Source organism: Echeneis naucrates, chromosome 13 (assembly GCF_900963305.1).
Source record: "Echeneis naucrates chromosome 13, fEcheNa1.1, whole genome shotgun sequence".
NCBI classification, from domain to species: Eukaryota; Metazoa; Chordata; class Actinopteri; order Carangiformes; family Echeneidae; genus Echeneis; species Echeneis naucrates.
In genome coordinates, this window is record NC_042523.1 from 1,817,595 (window position 1) to 1,834,459 (window position 16,865).

Below are 16,865 nucleotides of genomic sequence, written 5' to 3' on the forward strand. Positions count from 1 at the left end.
CTGAAGCTGCCGTTCGGCATGTCAGGAGGGGAAAGAGGGGGACCACCCAAGCCATTTATGGTAAGGATGGGTCACTGTTGACCACGACTGAGGAGGTAGTCGGAAGGTGGAAAGAGCACTTTGAGGAACTTCTGAATCCAACTTGCTCGTCCTCTGGGGTGGAGGCAGAGCTGGAGGATGAAGGAGGATCAGCGTCGATCTCCCGGGAGGAGGTCACTGAGGTAGTTGAACAACTCCACAGTGGCAAAGCCCCGGGGATTGATGAGATCCATCCGGAAATGCTGAAGGCTCTGGGTGTTGAGGGGCTGTTTTGGTTGACACACCTCTTCAACATTGCGTGGAAGTCTGGGACAGTGCCAAAGGAGTGGCAGACCGGGGTGGTGGTTCCCTTGATTAAAAAGGGGAACCAGAGGATGTGTGCCAATTACCGGGGCAACACACTCCTCAGCCTCCCTGGGAAAGTCTACTCCAAGGTGCTGGAAAGGAGGGTCCGGCTGATTGTCGAACCTCAGATTGAAGAGGAACAATGGGGATTCCATCCTGGTCATAGAACAACTGACCAGACCTTTACTCTTGCACATATCCTGGAGGGGGCCTGGGAGTATGCCCATCCAGTCTACATGTGTTTTGTAGACCTGGAGAAGGCGTACAACCGGGTTCCCCGGGATATTTTGTGGGAGGTGTTGCAGGAGTATGGGGTGAGGGGGTCTCTTCTGAGGGCCATCCAATCCCTGTATTCCCAAAGCGAGAGCTGTGTCTGGGTCCTCTGCAATAAGTCAGACTTGTTCCCGATGGGGGTTGGCCTCAGCACCTCTAAATCGGAGGCCATGGTTCTTAGCAGGGAACTGGTGGACTGCGTAGGGAATCCTAACCCAGGGAGTCCTTACCCAAAGTGAAGGAGTTCAAGTATCTTGGTGAGGGTAAAATGGAGCATGAGATTGGCTGGAGAATCAGAGCAGCAGGGTTGGCGTTGTGTTCGCTCTATCGCACTGTTGTGACAAAGAGGGAGCTGAGCCAGAAGGTAAAGCTCTCTATTTACCGGTCAGTCTTTGTTCCAACCCTCACCTATGGTCATGAGCAGTGGGTAATGACTGAAAGAACAAGATTGCAGGTACAAGCAGCCGAAATGGGTTTCTTCAGGAGGTGGCTGGCTTCTCCCTTAGAGATAGGTTGAGAAGTTCAGCCATCTGTGAGGGACTCAGAGTAGTAGTAGTAGTAGAGCCCCTGCTCCTTCGTGTGGAAAGAAGCCAGTTGAGGTCTTTCGGGCATCTGATAAGGATGCCACCAGACGCCTTCCAATGGAGGTGTTCCTGGCATGTCCAGCTGGGAGGAGGTCAAGGGGCAGGCCAAGGACCAGGTGGGGAGGTTATATCTCCACACTGGCCTGGGAGCGCCTTGGGATCCCCCAGGCAGAGTTGGCTGATGTGGCCAGGGAAAGGATTGTCTGCAGGAGCTGCTGCCTCCGTGACCCGGCCCCGGATAAGCAGATGAAGATGAGATATGTTGTCCCCGTATTGAGCTATTTTATGTTGGTTTCCACCCTCATCTCTCATTCCTTGTATAAAGGGCTCAATGCTAAGAGCGAACAGGGCTGGCGAAAATGCATCCCCCTGCCTCGTCCCCCGTCACAGATCCGACTCTGACTCTTGATCCCGGGTTCATAGAAAACACTCCAATCCAACTCAAAAAAGTTTCATTAAAGCCCATATGAGACAGTATTTGCTCCACAAGTGTCCAGTCCAATCGATCAAATGCTTTCTCAGAATCTAGGCTGAGAAGCATTGATGGAGTCTTTCTATCAGAAGCAACAGATTGTAGATTTAGAGCATGCATTAACATTATTGATGCCGTGCTGTCCGGTGATGAACCCTGTTTGAGCCAAGTTAACTAAGTTCCAAATGTATCTTTGTATTCTATTTAACAAGATAGAGGGTTCAAGCAAACTTATAGGCCGATATATCCCATACATTGAGTAGGGTCCATCTTTGTGTACAACTGTGATAATTGCCTCTGACCAGGTTTTTGGGGGGTCCCTTTCATCCACTGCATAATTATATACTCAACATAAAATTGGGGCTAGCTCATGAACAAAAACTGTATAGTATTCCCCTGAGTATCCGTTGACACCCTGGAATTTGCTGTTCTTACTTATTAAATTCCTGTGTTGTTATGGGAGAACACAGCATCATCCTGTAATAATCTATTCAATTGGATCTAGTTTCTCCTTCTTCCCTATTAATTCTTGACCTTCATATAATTTTTTACTAATATGTAGCAAAAGCCTCTGCTATTTCTTTCGGCTGAGAGGTAGTACACGGTTCGACTGAGCTTTCGCTAATTGAAAAGCCAATAACCTACTTGCTTTATTTCTCATTTCATAATATTTTCTTTTCACAAATCTGAACATTCCCTCTGCTTTACATGTGAGCAGATAGTCTATAATTTTTGTCTTCCCTGCTTTAATAATTCTAATGTATTCCCTCTTCATGATATTTTGTGTTCATTTTCTAACCTCATAATTTCAGTCTCCAGTTCAAGTCCCCTGGCTTCTCTTTGTTTTTTTTTTATTCTTGATGTAATTGGAATGTTAAGTATTATATATAGCTATGGCACCATCCCATAAAATAGATGGACTAACATCTTCGCTATCACTTATATCAATATATTTTTTTAGGCCTGTCTCGTAGTTCCTGTTGGATTAGGGGGTCATTCAGTATTGAGACATTAAGTCTCCGGTATCTGAATTGTTTTTCTTGACCTAAATTTATTTTCATCTTAATGGGGCAATGATCTGACAAAGTTATGGGTTCTATCTCGCACTCTGTCACTCTATATACATTACCTTACAAGAAACGTGTAAACTGATGGAGTGATGTCTAGTGAATGCGCCGCAGTTGACGCAGATGAGAGTGGATGTCTTACCCGTAAATTTGCACTTTGATCAGATTTGCTAAATCTGAGTGGAGCATTGATCAGGTAATGTCTGGGCTTGGAATTGTCAGAGTGAACAGTTCATGATGAGTTGAATGAACTGTACAAGAATAAAGTATTGAGTGATTAAAAACTGTCTGCAGCGTGCCAAGGTTTGATATCACATCTGTGGGATAGAACCAGTTGGCAAGGTTCCAATGGTTATAATTGGGTGATTAAGGACTGTCTACACTGTGCCAGGGTTTGATATCAAATCTGTGAGGATAGGACAAGAGCTGAGAGCATGAACTTAACATTACAGGACAAGTGGCGTTTAATAGATTTTTCTCTGTCTATCCCAAGAGGATACTGAGCAAAACAGCTGAAAATTAAGGAAGTTATTTCATATATTGTTCTCACACAGCCCATGCAAAGTGTGCAGTGTTGGTCTTGTTGAATCTGCTGTTTGTACACAGCAGAGCCGGATCTCACTTAGGCTGAGTAGGCTTTGCGCAGAATAATGGTTATAGAGCCAGGAAAGTGTTTGACTTTGAGCTGCTGTGTAGCCGCAAGCTAGAGTCCACAAAGCAACATTGCTTCCTGTCGCTGTTGGCTGGATTACAAAGCTGCACTGGAAGTACCTTCGAGCAGAGTCTTACAATTCTACCGGCAGGAACTTTGCTGCTCCCTTCGGCAATTTGAGAGGGGTAGCTAAATCCACCCCACTTTGTGATGTCGCACTACCCTCTGCTAGAGGGCATAGAAGTCGCCTCTATGATGTAGTGATTAACTATTAACCATTTAATTGTGTGTTACAGTTATTTAAGATAAAACCATGTCCACCGAAGTAACCACAACAACCAGAGAAAACTGTACTCAACAAAACAACACATTTCCCTTTGTTTTAGATATAATTTTAAACTTGGTGAATGAAAGGCGTAATTTAAATACAAAAACTGCCCTCGTTATGCCGTGAAGCTAGAAAGAGAAATTTGATGGGACCAAATTTGCGCCGACAACCAGACCACGTCCGTGGGTCGGCCAAATAAATAGTCAATATAAAATTTTATCATGGGCACAAGTAAAAAAGTTGGAGAGAGGAGTTCTGGGGAATCTCTGAAGAGAAGAGCTTCCCCAGGAGACCTGACGGAGCAACAACAACAAAAAGAAACTGAGGAGTCAGAACTTAGCCGCGAAACTACAAAGGCTAAATTCTAAAAGAAGCCAAGGTTGCTTGCGACCGGAACAAGTTTGGCTGCACTGTGCTCAGCCGTGGTAACCAGGGCCACTTGTGCTATGCGCAGCTCCAATCTGTTTTCATCAGGCAAGAGAAGAATAATTCAAAAGATAACATTGCAGCTGAAGAGGGACGAGCCAAACCGATAGCCACAACCGATTTACCACAAAAGTACTTTAGCTATGGTTGCTGGTTGCAGTAAGTCACGTCATTGGCGGTTGTGCTCTGTGTCACCTCACGTGTTCTCTGCTATTCTTTCCTATTCATCCAATTATTGCAACAGCAAACTGTTGTCACACTAACACTGGTATAGAACTCAATATGTCTCGCCCTTCCTAAGCTAATAGCCGATAATCAAACTACGATTACTACGATTAGCAAAGTCCTGTAGCTCTCTCTCTCTCCACTCTCTCACCCTTTCATCTCCTGTACTGTGTGCCTCATGTCTAACTATTCTTCTTCCTCCTTTTATGATAGCACCTCTTGGAGATGCATAGATGCAGGATGATGGTAGAAATAGAGGCAAAAAGCCTCTGCTAGTGTAGCTAGCCGCCCCCCTGTAGCCAGTGTGGGCTGACCTAGACCTAGAGTTTCCTCCCCACCAGTGGCTCCTGAGCAGCCAGGATCTAGTCAGGGCGACTGTCCAAGACAAGAGGCATAGTCATAGGCGGCAGCACACACTCGCTGAAAAGCCGACTCTAGTGATCGGCGATTCTATTCTGAAGAATGTGAAGTTAGCGACACCGGCACCGGCAGCCAAGTGTATTCCGGGGGCCAGAGCCTGGCGACATCCAGTCTACGTTATGTTTAGTTTTTGTCCTGTGTCTATGTTATCCCGTGGCTTCCTGTTTTATTTTGCCATCCTACTCTCCTCTCGTTTCAGGTAACTTGCCCTTCCCTCCTGTGCTTCCCACTGATCTGATTGTCAACCCTGCCATGATTGTTTCCACCTGTTTCCCATTACCTTGTGTGTGTATACAGTACAGGCCAAAAGTTTGGACACACTTTCCTATTCATTTGAATGAGAAGAAGAGTCCAAACTTTTGGCCTGTACTATATATATATTCTGTGTTTCCGTTTGTCCTGTGCTAGTTCATCTTGTCTTGTGAAGATTGTGAACCAGCACCAGTCCATGCCCCTTTTCATGTCAAGTCAGGTTTTGTGTTCTTCGATACTTTGCTTAGGGTTTTGTCAGAGTCTAAATTGAAATGAGGATTTCTCCCATGCACAGGTTGATGGCCTTGTGATTAGCACTATGGTCACACTGTGTTTAAATCTTGATGATGTTGCTCCTCTCAAAAAGAAAGTAATCAAAGAGAGGGGCTGGCTCCTTGGGATAATTCCCAAATTTGTGCCTTAAAGCAGATGTCAAGGAAATTAGAAAGATGTTCGCGTTCCAGTAAGTCGGAAGAGTCTCACCAAACCTGGAAAGATAGCTTAAAAATGTATAAAAAAGCTCTCCGCAGTGCTAGAAGATCATATTATTCAGCACTAACAGAAGAAAACAAGAACAAGCCCAGGTTTTTCTTCAGCACTGTAGCCAGGCTGACAGAGCCATGTCCAAACAAATCTCTGAAAGGCCTTCAGTTAACTCAGATCGCTGCGGCACGAATATTAACAGGGACGAGTAAAAGAGATCATATCTCTCCTGTGTTAGCTGCTCTTCATTGGCTGCCGGTAAAATACAGAGTAGAATTTAAAATCCTGTTAACTTATAAAGCTCTTAATGACCAGCTCTGCATCATATCTTACAGAGCTCATAGTTCCTTATTGTCCGAGGAGGCCACTCCACTCCCCAGATGGAGGTTTACTTGTGGTTCCTTGAGTCTCCAAGAGTAAATCTTGAGGCAGATCTTACAGTTACCCCCACCCCCTGCATACGCTGATAAGAACCATGCTTCTTAGAAATCCCAGTTTCTCCAAGTTCTAAGCACGTGTACTGCATTTACTAACACTGTTTTCCCGAAGTCTGTGTCTCTCCCAGCTCCTCTCTTCTCTCTCCCTGTCCTCATCCTGCAGGTGATCATCCCATGTTCCTGCAACGCCTGCTGCTCCCATATCCTCATGAATTCCATACTACAGCATGATGTTCCTGCCTACACCTGTTTTGAATATCTCCTTCTCCTGCTCTCATTCTCACCCTACACTAACCCCCGATGGCTGGCCCTCCGAGCCTGGTTCTGCCCAAGGTTTCTGCCTCTTAAAGGAAGTTTTTCCTTGCCACTGTCACCAAGTGCTTGCTCATCGGGGGATCTGTTGGGTCTCTAAATCATTTTATAAAGAGTTTGGTCTAGACCTGCTCTATATGTAAAGTGCCTTGATGGAACTTTGTCATGATTTGGCGCTATACAAATAAGTCTGATTTGATTTGATACACAACTTAATGTGTCTCTGTCATCAAACAACAGCAGCCCTTTCTTCAATCAAATAAGGATAAAGCTGAGATTATTCTGAGAGGAAGGTCAGCATTACTAAACATTTTGAATTTCAGTCTCTAAAAATCATAACAAGTTCAATTGACTTAGATCTACCAGTTAGTCACAGAATATATTTTAGAAAACTGCTGCTAGTTCACAAACCACAGAACTGAAATTAACATAGCAGGACTCTTAGATACATAGATTCAGGTCAGCTAGTCCAGACCAAAGTCCTGACTAAACAAGGAGAAACAGCATTAGTTTTTCTGCTGCAAACAAGTGGAAGTTAAATCTGCACAGTGTCATTACTTGTACATCTCTGTTGAAAAACATTTCTTTTCTCATGCACCTATGCATGAAACCTGCACTATATTCTTGAAACTTCTTCAGACTGCTGCATATCCTTTTAATCATTTTAATTACTTGAATTACTATGATTCTATGCATCACTGTTCTTACTTTTATCTGTATGTTCTCTGCATGTATATAAAGCAAATCGAATTGCCTTTGTGTATGAAATGTGCTATATAAATTAACCTGCATTGGCTTGCCTTGTTTTCTTCTCTCAGCACTGAATAGTCGGAGCATCTGGCATTGCATAGAGCTTTCGTTAAGGTTTCTTTCCTGGCTAGTTAGAATTCAGCTACATTACTGGAATGACACTCCCTTTCCAATTTCTGTAACGTCTGCTTAAAAAGGCACAAATTTGAAAGCTACAGTACACCAAGGTTTCCAGCCTCCTGTTTCATAACTTTCTTTTTCAGAGATGTTACAATATCAAGATTTGAACATGGTGAGTCCATAGTGCTATTCACAAGTCATCAATCTGTGTAGGGGGAAAGTCCTCAATTGAATGTAGACATGGCATTGCATCAAAAGAATTTGGCCAGAGCATTTTCAGATAAATATCTGTTATAGCAGAATTTATTCCCAGATGCTGTGCAGCCAATTATAGTAAACTCAAATGTTATTGAGAGAAGAGTGTTGGGAAATATTATTAATTGGTCAATGCCATATGTAAAGACAAGAACAAGGTTGGGATTGAAACAGTGAGTGAGTTCCTTCCCATGTTGGGAAAAGCCACTTGAGTGTCATAAAGACTTGACCCTTCTAAACTGAACGTCATTGGCAGTGGCCACCGCATTTCGAATTACAGTACATTCATGAAAAATTCTCTATATGAGAAATTTCAGTAGCTTCTAAAAGCTGAGAAGTGTCACTTTAGTTAATTTAGGGTCATTAAAATAATTCCGCTCGCACTGTAGCCAAAAGTTGCAGAATCCATTCCTTCATTGTTAACTGTTAATACATTATTTCAACATACAGTAAACTGCTGGATATCGAAGGTGCTTAGTGTTATAGAAAAACAGACAAAAGCACTTACTGACAGGACACTTTCTAGGTCCTTCATGGTTAAAATAAGCAAAAAGTCCAGGTGGACAATAGGAATGTTCGATGTTAAGGGGTTAAATGCAGAACTAAGGCTCACACATTTTACATCAACATGTATAGTGAGATCTCCCAGTATAATGATTTTACCTGCACTGAGTACTAACTCTGATATAAACTCAGAAAACTCTGATAGGAATTCTGAGTACGGACCAGGTAGACGGCATACTGTAACTAACAGAACTGGTTTTTCCTCTTTCCAGTTTGAGTGGGAAAGACGAAGAGAGGCTTTCAAAAGACCTACAGCCAGATTTTGGTCTGGGGTTGATTAATAAGCTTGACTGAAATATTGCAGCCACTCCCCCTCGTAGACCTGTGGTGCAGGGGATATGGAAATTAACATGAGCGTGGGGTGTAGCTTCATTAAGACTAACATACTCATCCTGCTGCAGCCAGGTTTCTATGCAAAATAAATCAATACAATAACAGTGATGTAATAGTCAATGCGCCACATAAAATTTTTGAAATGCTGGTAGTTATTTTTATTTCAATTAAGTTAATGTTTTTACCTCTTTTTCTGTTGGTTAAACTTTTGATTTGTTTCTATGGTATTGTGGTCAGGTAACTGAGATGCAGAGAAGAGTGTTAAACTGCATCTCTGCCTCCTGGTCTGGACTCAGAAATGCCATGTTTTTAACTTTCTAATGATCACAGTCAGATTCTTAGATATGAGAGCAGCACTCTACACAGTGGGATGGATGCCATCTCTCTGAATCAGACTAAGTCTCCCAAGAAAGTCCTCCAGTTGTCTATGGGGTCTATATTATTTTCTCAACACCACCTCGACAAGCAGTGAAATGAAAACATATGGCTATACATGTTGTCACTGCTCAGATTGGGGAGGGGCCCAGAGAAAACTATATCGTTTTTGAAAAATTACACTCCAACTCTGCATTAATCGTTTTGACATTTGACTGGCTTAGTTGGATGTCATTACTGCCATCATGGATTATAATTTATACTTTAAACTGCTGGCTAAGGTAACATAAATATGGTAACATAAATATGGTAAAGTAAAATCGGATGTTTGAGTGAGCGGATGTTGCTTATAGCTAACACAAATTAGCAGAGCTAAAGAATCGCGTGAATTATTTAGGAATTAGTGAAAATGAAATATTTAGCTATGGATAAAAGCGATGGACAAAAATTTTCAGGTGTCATCTATTGTGATGGACAGGGATGGACGGGTGTCTTCAGGCGTAATCGGGTGTGAAGGACAGGGGTCTTCAAGTGTAATCGGGTGTGTTCAGGTGTATTCAGGTGTCATCAGTTATGATGGACAAGGGTCTTCATGTGTAATCAGGTGTGAAGGACAGGGGTGTTCAGGTGTGTTCAGTTGTAATCAGGTCTGATGGACAGCTGTGTTGGAATAGTGTGTTCAGATGTATTCACATGAGATGGATAGTTTGTTTAAGTGTGGTCAGGTGTGTTCAGGAGTGATAGTCTTTTTAGGTGTGTTCAGGTGCGTTCAGATACCTGGATCTGCGTTCATTGCGGCAGTTCAAGCGGGCAGCAGCCTGCTTTTTCAGGAGGATCATGTCCTCTAGTAGGTGCCCTTCTCTGACCTTCTCCTCCCTGAGTCTTGTCTCCGCCCCTCTCTGTCGCTCCAGCACGGCATCATACTCCCTCTTCAGCTCTTTGTTCTCCCCCTGAACCTGCTCCACCTGCTCCTGCAGCTCTTGGCAAGCATAGAACACACCTGTGAACTGACGCTCCTGCTCCCCCAGCCTGTTGAATGAAAGATGAAGGACAGTTTGATGAAAAAGAGGATGATCATCAGTCATCATTATCATCATTATGGTCAATAACAACAAATGTTGGCAGGATCAATTCCCACAAAGTGAACTCTCTTTTCTTCGGTAGACTCTGGCCTGTCTGGAAAATCTAAATCTAGCATTTACAGAATAATGTTGACACATTTCGATACAACTGCACGAAAAAAGTCTGAGATGTGATCAAATTCACAATAATTGTCAATGATCTACATATCTGTGAGTAAAAATAAAATCTTGTTGAGAAAGATTTATCAACACGTGAGCGATTGTCCAGTTTCACTGGTCTACAATCAGTAATTAAGAATTCTAGCACTAAAAATACTACTGGTGCTGGAGATGGATGACAAACTTGCAGACTTGCAGTCATGCTGAAGTCAGTGTGACCTGACTGTGTCTCAGTTCAAAAGACAATCTGCCACAACTTTTATCTCACACTAGAACATTTTATTAAGACACTGATCTGTGTGACAACTATTTGTAAGACTACTTTAAAATTACAATCCGTCATGCTACATGCTACTAAATTTGTGGCAACCAATGCTGGAATAAAGCTGAAGCCTGCAGTTCCTCTACAAACCACCAGAGTCCAGCTCTAGCAGTGAGTCAGTCCCATGGACATATAATGTTTAGAAGGTCCAACTGCAGCAGAAATCAACAGGTTTCCAGTCCAGCACAAAAACTGTTCTGGTCTCTGGAGCTAATTTCCTCTTTCAAGATGGCAGAGTCGAGAATTTATATGCAACTTGCTCCTTTAAATTTTTTATAAGCATTACAATTTTATGTTTGACCTCAGAGAAAGTCAGACACCACCATGACGGTGGGTGGTGCCAAACCCAGCTGGGTCAGATGAGAGTGAGGTCATCCCAATTGCTGCCCCTTTACTAATAAATATAATTATGATAATTATTATTAGAATTTAGTACTAGAAGTTAGTTGGGACTGTAATTCTCATGATTTACTTGTATCTGTATTTAAATTTTGATTTATTTGCGTCCAGCAGTGAGTGAGTCGCATAGACTCTCAGATTGAAATGTCCAATTATGACAGAAAACGTGCTTTCAGTCTGGAACAATAACTTCTCTGATCTCTGGAGTGGATTATGGGGTGGTATCTATCTTATCTGTTTGCTTAACTGCTTTTCTCCTTTAGTCTGTGTAAAATTGGATGAAATATTTTGAATATTTTAAGAAAAAGAAAATTACTCTTAGTAGAATGAAATCCTCAGTCATTTAATCATTGGCTATCTTTAACAATCATTTAATTTAACTGCTCCCATCACCTGAGGCATCTTTCATCTGAGAGCATTCACCTGCTGACATCTGACTGTGTCAAGCCAATCAGCTGAGAGCTGCATGACTCACCTGGTATGCTGCTCTTCCAGAACACTTTCTTTGATTTTAATCTGATGCTGAAGTTCCACCACTTGATAGGCCAACTGAAACATACAAAGGGAACACAGAAGAAGAGTCAAGAGGACTTAATTATGTAACTGACTCTGGAGAATCCAGAAACAATCCTGCTGTTTTCTTCAATATCACAATGATTCAGTGAAAACTGAGGACTGCAGAGACACTTGCTTATTCTATGGCAGCATCATACCTTATCTTTGGAACCCCAAAGAAGAATGGGAACTGTAGTCCCACAGTAACTCTGTAATTGTAGTTCTATGGTAACAAATCTGACAAGCACGGATAACTTGCAGCTCTTAAGAGCTCAGACTTATTAAACCTGAATTTTATTCTTTAGCTTTACTCTGAGTAAAAGTTAAGAGCTTTGAACTTTCTCAGCACATTGGGGATGTTTGGATGAATCCACATCAGTCAGGATTAAAAAAATTATCATCATCAGTACCATCTCAGCTCTGAGTCCACCTTTATACTGTCCCTGACAAAAGTCTTGTCGCTTAAGTGCAAGTAGACCTTAAGTGCCCCTCAAATATATTTGCAATCTTTTTTTTTTTTTTTATAAGAAATGGCTAATTTTAATCCCAACAGCTTTTGATATAATGTTTTGGTGCCAAACGAAACTGCTGAAAAGCATTCTATCGTTCACAGCTTGGTAAAGCCCACTGAGTCAGTTTTGGCAAAGACAAAAGTCTTTTCGCCTTGTCATATGATGGTATGATGGACCCACTCCTAGATTACAGCCTCACCTGTGATCAATAATTTAGCAATCAATTAGTGGGTGTGTATAAAAAGAACCTCAGCACACCAGACTTTCACATCAACTGCAACTTGACCACAGACAACATGCCTAAGAGTCCCCCTGAGACCAAAGCATTGATTATCAAGAGGGTGAAGACCAGATCCGCTGCTGAGGTGGCTGACACCTTCAATTTGTCTCAGCATCAAGTACAAAGAATAAGAACAAGATTTGAAGAGACTTTTGACAAGCCCTGGTCTGGCAGACCTTGCAAGACAACTGCTCGGGAGGACCGTTTGTTGGCTCAAAAATCCAAGGAAAAACGTGTTGCATTTGCCAAGGCCCACAGCCTGCTAAAAGGATGGACGCTGGAAAAGTGGCAGAAGGTGGATTTCTTAGATGAATCTTTGGTTGAATTACATCACAGCCACAACAAATATTGCAGGAGACCTACTGGAGCACGCATGGATCTGAGATTCACCCAGAAAACAGTTAAGTTTGGTGGTGGAAAAATCATGGTCTGGAGTTACATCCAGTACGGGGGTGTGCGAGAGATTTCAATAGCCTAAAATATCAAGAAGTATTAGCTACATCTTACACTCATAACCATAAAAGGGATCAAGCAGGATGGTGCTCCATCGCATACTTCCATCTCTACATCAAAGTTCCTCAAGGTGCTCCAGGAATGGCCAGCACAGTGACCACACGAGTATCATTGCGCATATCTGGGGTATGAATATTTGTCGAACCGCATGGATGCAGTTCTTCAAGCTCATAAAAGTCATACAAGATATTAAATATGGATCTCGCAGCACCACTACTTAATTCACTGATGTTATGCAACATGCTTTTGTATTTGAAGTAACTTGTTTGTTCAGTTTTCACATTACTCTCTAAAGGCGACAAAACTTTTCTTGCCAAAATCTGACCTTTCTGTGTGAAACGACAAAATAAGCAGTTCTAAAGCAGATCAGGATTTTGTGGAGGTCAAATAGCCCATTCATTCTTCCCATAATTCATCTTGATGCCATGTCTTCCCCAGATAATAGAGAGACACATATCAGACCAGACGCCTTTCTTCCAGTACTCCCGAGTCCAGTATTGATGTTCATGTATCCACTGTACAAGGTTTGGGTGGTGGACAGCAGTTAGTACCCTGCAGCTATAATGTCTATAAAAAGTATTGAGCCCCCTTGGGTGTTTTCCCCTTTTGTTGCATTTATAAATTACAGGTGGAGATATTGTTCATTAAACTCACCAGGATTCGGCCCCTTTAAAGGAACTGACCTAATTCAACTGAAGTCCAGCTAAATGATGCCAGCAGTGTCACAATGAGTGAAATGGAGAACACCTGCATGCAGGTGATGTGTGTCAAGTGATTGTAGTATTAAAAACACCTGTATCTGGGAGGTCCAGCCTCTGGTTCATCAGTATTCCTGTTACAATTGCAACATAAGAACAAAAAACTCTCCAAACAACTCAGAGAAAAGATAGCACTTATCTAACTATCCTCAGAGCTGGCTGTTCTCGTAAACTCAGTGATCAGGCAAGAAGTAGCTACGACCTCTAAAGTCTGGCTCAGATAGGACAGACGGTTTGTGCAACAGCTGTTGGTCATGTGGGAGACTCCAAGGTAAACTGGAAGAAGGCCCTTTGGTCTGATGAATTTGAGCTGTTTGGCCATCAATGACAGGTTGATCCTGCCTCTTTGTACTTTCAGCTGTAGATGTTTTAACAAATATACACATTTCATTTGTTATTCAAATATTTTGCACTAGTTTGTTGGGTGGTTTGAGTCTGGCTCAGTTCAATGTCTCTTACCTCTCCCATAGTTTTCTGTAGTTGGTTGTTCTGGTGAAGCAGAGATGAGATGGTGCTGCTGTTGGTGGAGGGATGCCTGAATACACAAAGCAAACATAAGCCCAGCATCACATGTGCCTGCCCACAAAGACACAGTCTGAACTCAACTGACTCTGTCAAGTGTGCCTCCCCAAGAAAGTTACCTGACAGAGCAGCTCAACATTCCTTTGGCCAGGCTAGTTTTCTCTAGAAGCCGAGTGTCTGCAAGCATACAACAAACACAGTCACTGACAATCTGATCCTGATTTCTACAGGATGAGTGATCTGAATATGGCAATAATACCTAGACTTACATCATCTTTGATCATTTCAGAACAAATTCCTAGTACTATGAAAACATTCACAGAAAAACTCTAGCAAACACTCTTAAACACAAAACTGTTAATGCACAGATTTTGTCACAAAAGTGCAGTCTTTAGGCTTAATCTAATTTTAAAGTATAACATAGCCAATTGTTATTATCTTTTTTAACAGAAAAACAAATTTTTCTTTTTTTCTTCCTTTCTGGATCTGTCTTTAGTTTACTATGGTTTGTTTTTTTTAGCTTTACTTTAGAGTGTCCCAGAATGTGTCAAATCATGCCAACTGACCACTGGGGGTCAGTTGCAACTCTCAAAGCAGGAGTGATAATAATCAGTTGCATATGAATCACCTCTGAGGAAGTGGAATAGCATGGGGTTAAGATTTCTGACAACTTCCTGTCCCTGAATGGCAATGAAATGAAGGAACTCGTTGACTTTGAACAGAAGAAAATTTTAATATTCATGTAATGTCTGCTAACTAAAGCTGGACTTCACCAGATCAAAAATCTTGGTTTCAGCAGATTTTATGAGTAGTCTTGTTTATAGACATCCCACCTGGTTACCAAACTAGTACATGAATTACATGAGCTGCATAATTATGAAAAGTTGAATAAAGTTTGATTGTAAAAACAATAATAATAATAAAAAAGATTTCTTAACTTCAATTAAAAACTCTGAATGCCACCCTTACTGAAGTTATTCCCTCATGTGGTGTTCTGATGATTGTGATAGAGTCTGTCGAACACAACCACCAAAATTCTGGGTTGATATTTTGATGCTGTTTTGATGCATTTTCATCCTCTGACACATGGACAGACACTTTGTCCTATTCCTTCACCCCATTCTCGGGCTTTTCTTTGAATTTGCCACTGTCTGAATTTCAGTTTGAGCATTTTCTTTGTCTGAACACAGACAAAGTTTTTGTAGTTTGGCTCATTGAAAATTCTACTCATACTTTACGGGAGGAAACGTTGCAGCTGATTCCTGAATAGTGTTAATTAGTAACTGTAAAATTCGCTGATTCATTCGCTAAGATAAATTACATTCAAATTGGGTTTGGTCCTGTCAACCGGGACATACTGGGCGTTGACCAAAACAATGCCATCTGTGACAGCAATCTCATAAAACGTGTACTTGTCCGTCGTACAGAAGCGGAACAGGTCCTGGTATTTAAGGTGCTGACTGAGGTCCCGATCCTTGAGCTGTCGAACGATGTGCCTCTTCCAGGTCTCCAGCGACCTGCCACCTCCCATCGGAGCTAGGACTCGGCTGCTCCGCTCCGCCTGCCCGGCCGACTCTGCGATGACGGCGAAGGGTTTCACTGTCAGAGCGGCCATGAAAATCGGAGAGCGGGCTACCTCACTGACAGACGCTTAAAGGCTCGCCAGATGTCGCAGAAAGTTCGGTGTTAGTGGTCCAGTTCCTCTCCCCGCCGCCATGTCATTGTCTTCTTTTCCGTCGTTTGTTTTAAACGCTTTTCTTCCTCGCCTGATTCGTCACTGTCGCGTGGGCGGTGGATGAGGTTGGCTGCCCGGTGTCACCCAATCAGCGTCAGTTCATGAGTTTCCTGGTTTGACTGTAAGAATAATATAAATATTTCAGCACAGTACACAAATTTCCAAAATACAATATAACTAGTGTCTTAACTCCAGGGAAACAAAAACGCTAATCAAGATTTAAGAAAGTAATCCTAAATTTTATTTAGAAAAGTGAACTACATACATTTGAGGACAGGATTATTAGCCCCACCATGATTTTTTTTTTTTTTTTTTTTAAGTACCTTCCAAAGAGAGCAAATAATTTTTCAACACAACTTTTCCAAATATACTGCTTTTATTTTGCTGACAAACTAAATAATTTCACCAAAAACTACCAGGGTCAAAATGATTAGCCCCCTGGTGCTAATAGGATTCTGCGTATCCTTTTTTGCTGGATAACAGCCTGCAATCTTTTGTTATAGTTTTCCACAAGTCTCACACACGTCCCCTGAGCAATCCCAGCCCATTGTTCTCTGGAAAAGATCCCCCAGATTTGATGGTCTTCTGCCATCGACCTTGGTCTTCAATTCATCCCAAAGATTCTCCATGGTATTCAAGTCGGGGCTGTGTGCAAGCCATCAAATAACATTCACTTTGGCCTTCTGGAGGTAGTTCCTTACCAGGGGTGATGTATGTTTTGAGCCATTATCATGTTGGAAGACAAAGCGGGGACCCATACCCAGTTTTGCTGCTGACTGCTTGAGGTTTTCTTCCAAAATCCTTATTTCTTCAGGATTCCTTCCACCTTGACAAGATTCCCAGTTCCAAACACACGGAAGCATCCTCACAGCATAATACTCCCTCCACCATGTTTCCCTGTGGGGACCATGTTCTTTGGGTTGTATGCCTCTCTCATCTTTCTCCAAATATAAGCAGCATCTCAATGGCCAAAGAGCTCCAGTTTTGTTTCATCTGACCAAAGGACACGCTTCCAATATGCAGTCTTTCTCCAGCTGGTTGTCCTTTGCATACTTCAGTCTGGCTTGAAGGTGTCTTTTTTTTTTTTTTTTTTTTTTTTTTTGCAGAAGTTGAGTTTTTCTTGGTCTGCAGCCTCACAGTCCATTCCTGTGCAGGGCTCTAATGATTGTCTTTTTTTGAGACTACAAATCCAGACTTGGCCAAGTCATTCATTAGTGTCTTGGCAGTTGTTCTGGGGTCTTTAGACATCTCTCAGTAGCTTTCTTTCCAGAGTCTTTGAACCTTTATGTTTTTTACCATGTGGCTCTCTTTGAATT

The 16,865-nt window shown here is 42.1% G+C and overlaps 1 protein-coding gene across 2 annotated transcripts in view; it reads right to left on the reverse strand.

Annotated features, from left to right (window-relative positions):
- atg16l2 (ATG16 autophagy related 16-like 2 (S. cerevisiae)) overlaps positions 1-15,593 on the reverse strand; it is a 28,282-nt gene extending 12,689 nt beyond the window's left edge. The window contains exons 1-5 of one of the 2 annotated variants that reach the window (XM_029517905.1): positions 15,240-15,593; positions 13,934-13,991; positions 13,752-13,827; positions 11,150-11,223; positions 9,490-9,741 (exon numbers count right to left, since the gene is read on the reverse strand). In XM_029517905.1, coding sequence (XP_029373765.1) covers positions 9,490-9,741; positions 11,150-11,223; positions 13,752-13,827; positions 13,934-13,991; positions 15,240-15,429 — 650 coding nt within the window. In that variant the 5' untranslated portion in view covers positions 15,430-15,593. Of the gene's footprint in view, positions 1-9,489; positions 9,742-11,149; positions 11,224-13,751; positions 13,828-13,933; positions 13,992-14,783; positions 15,219-15,239 lie in introns of those variants that run through there. The other variant, XM_029517906.1, reaches the window with a different exon arrangement.
- Between the last annotated feature and the right edge of the window lie 1,272 nt (positions 15,594-16,865).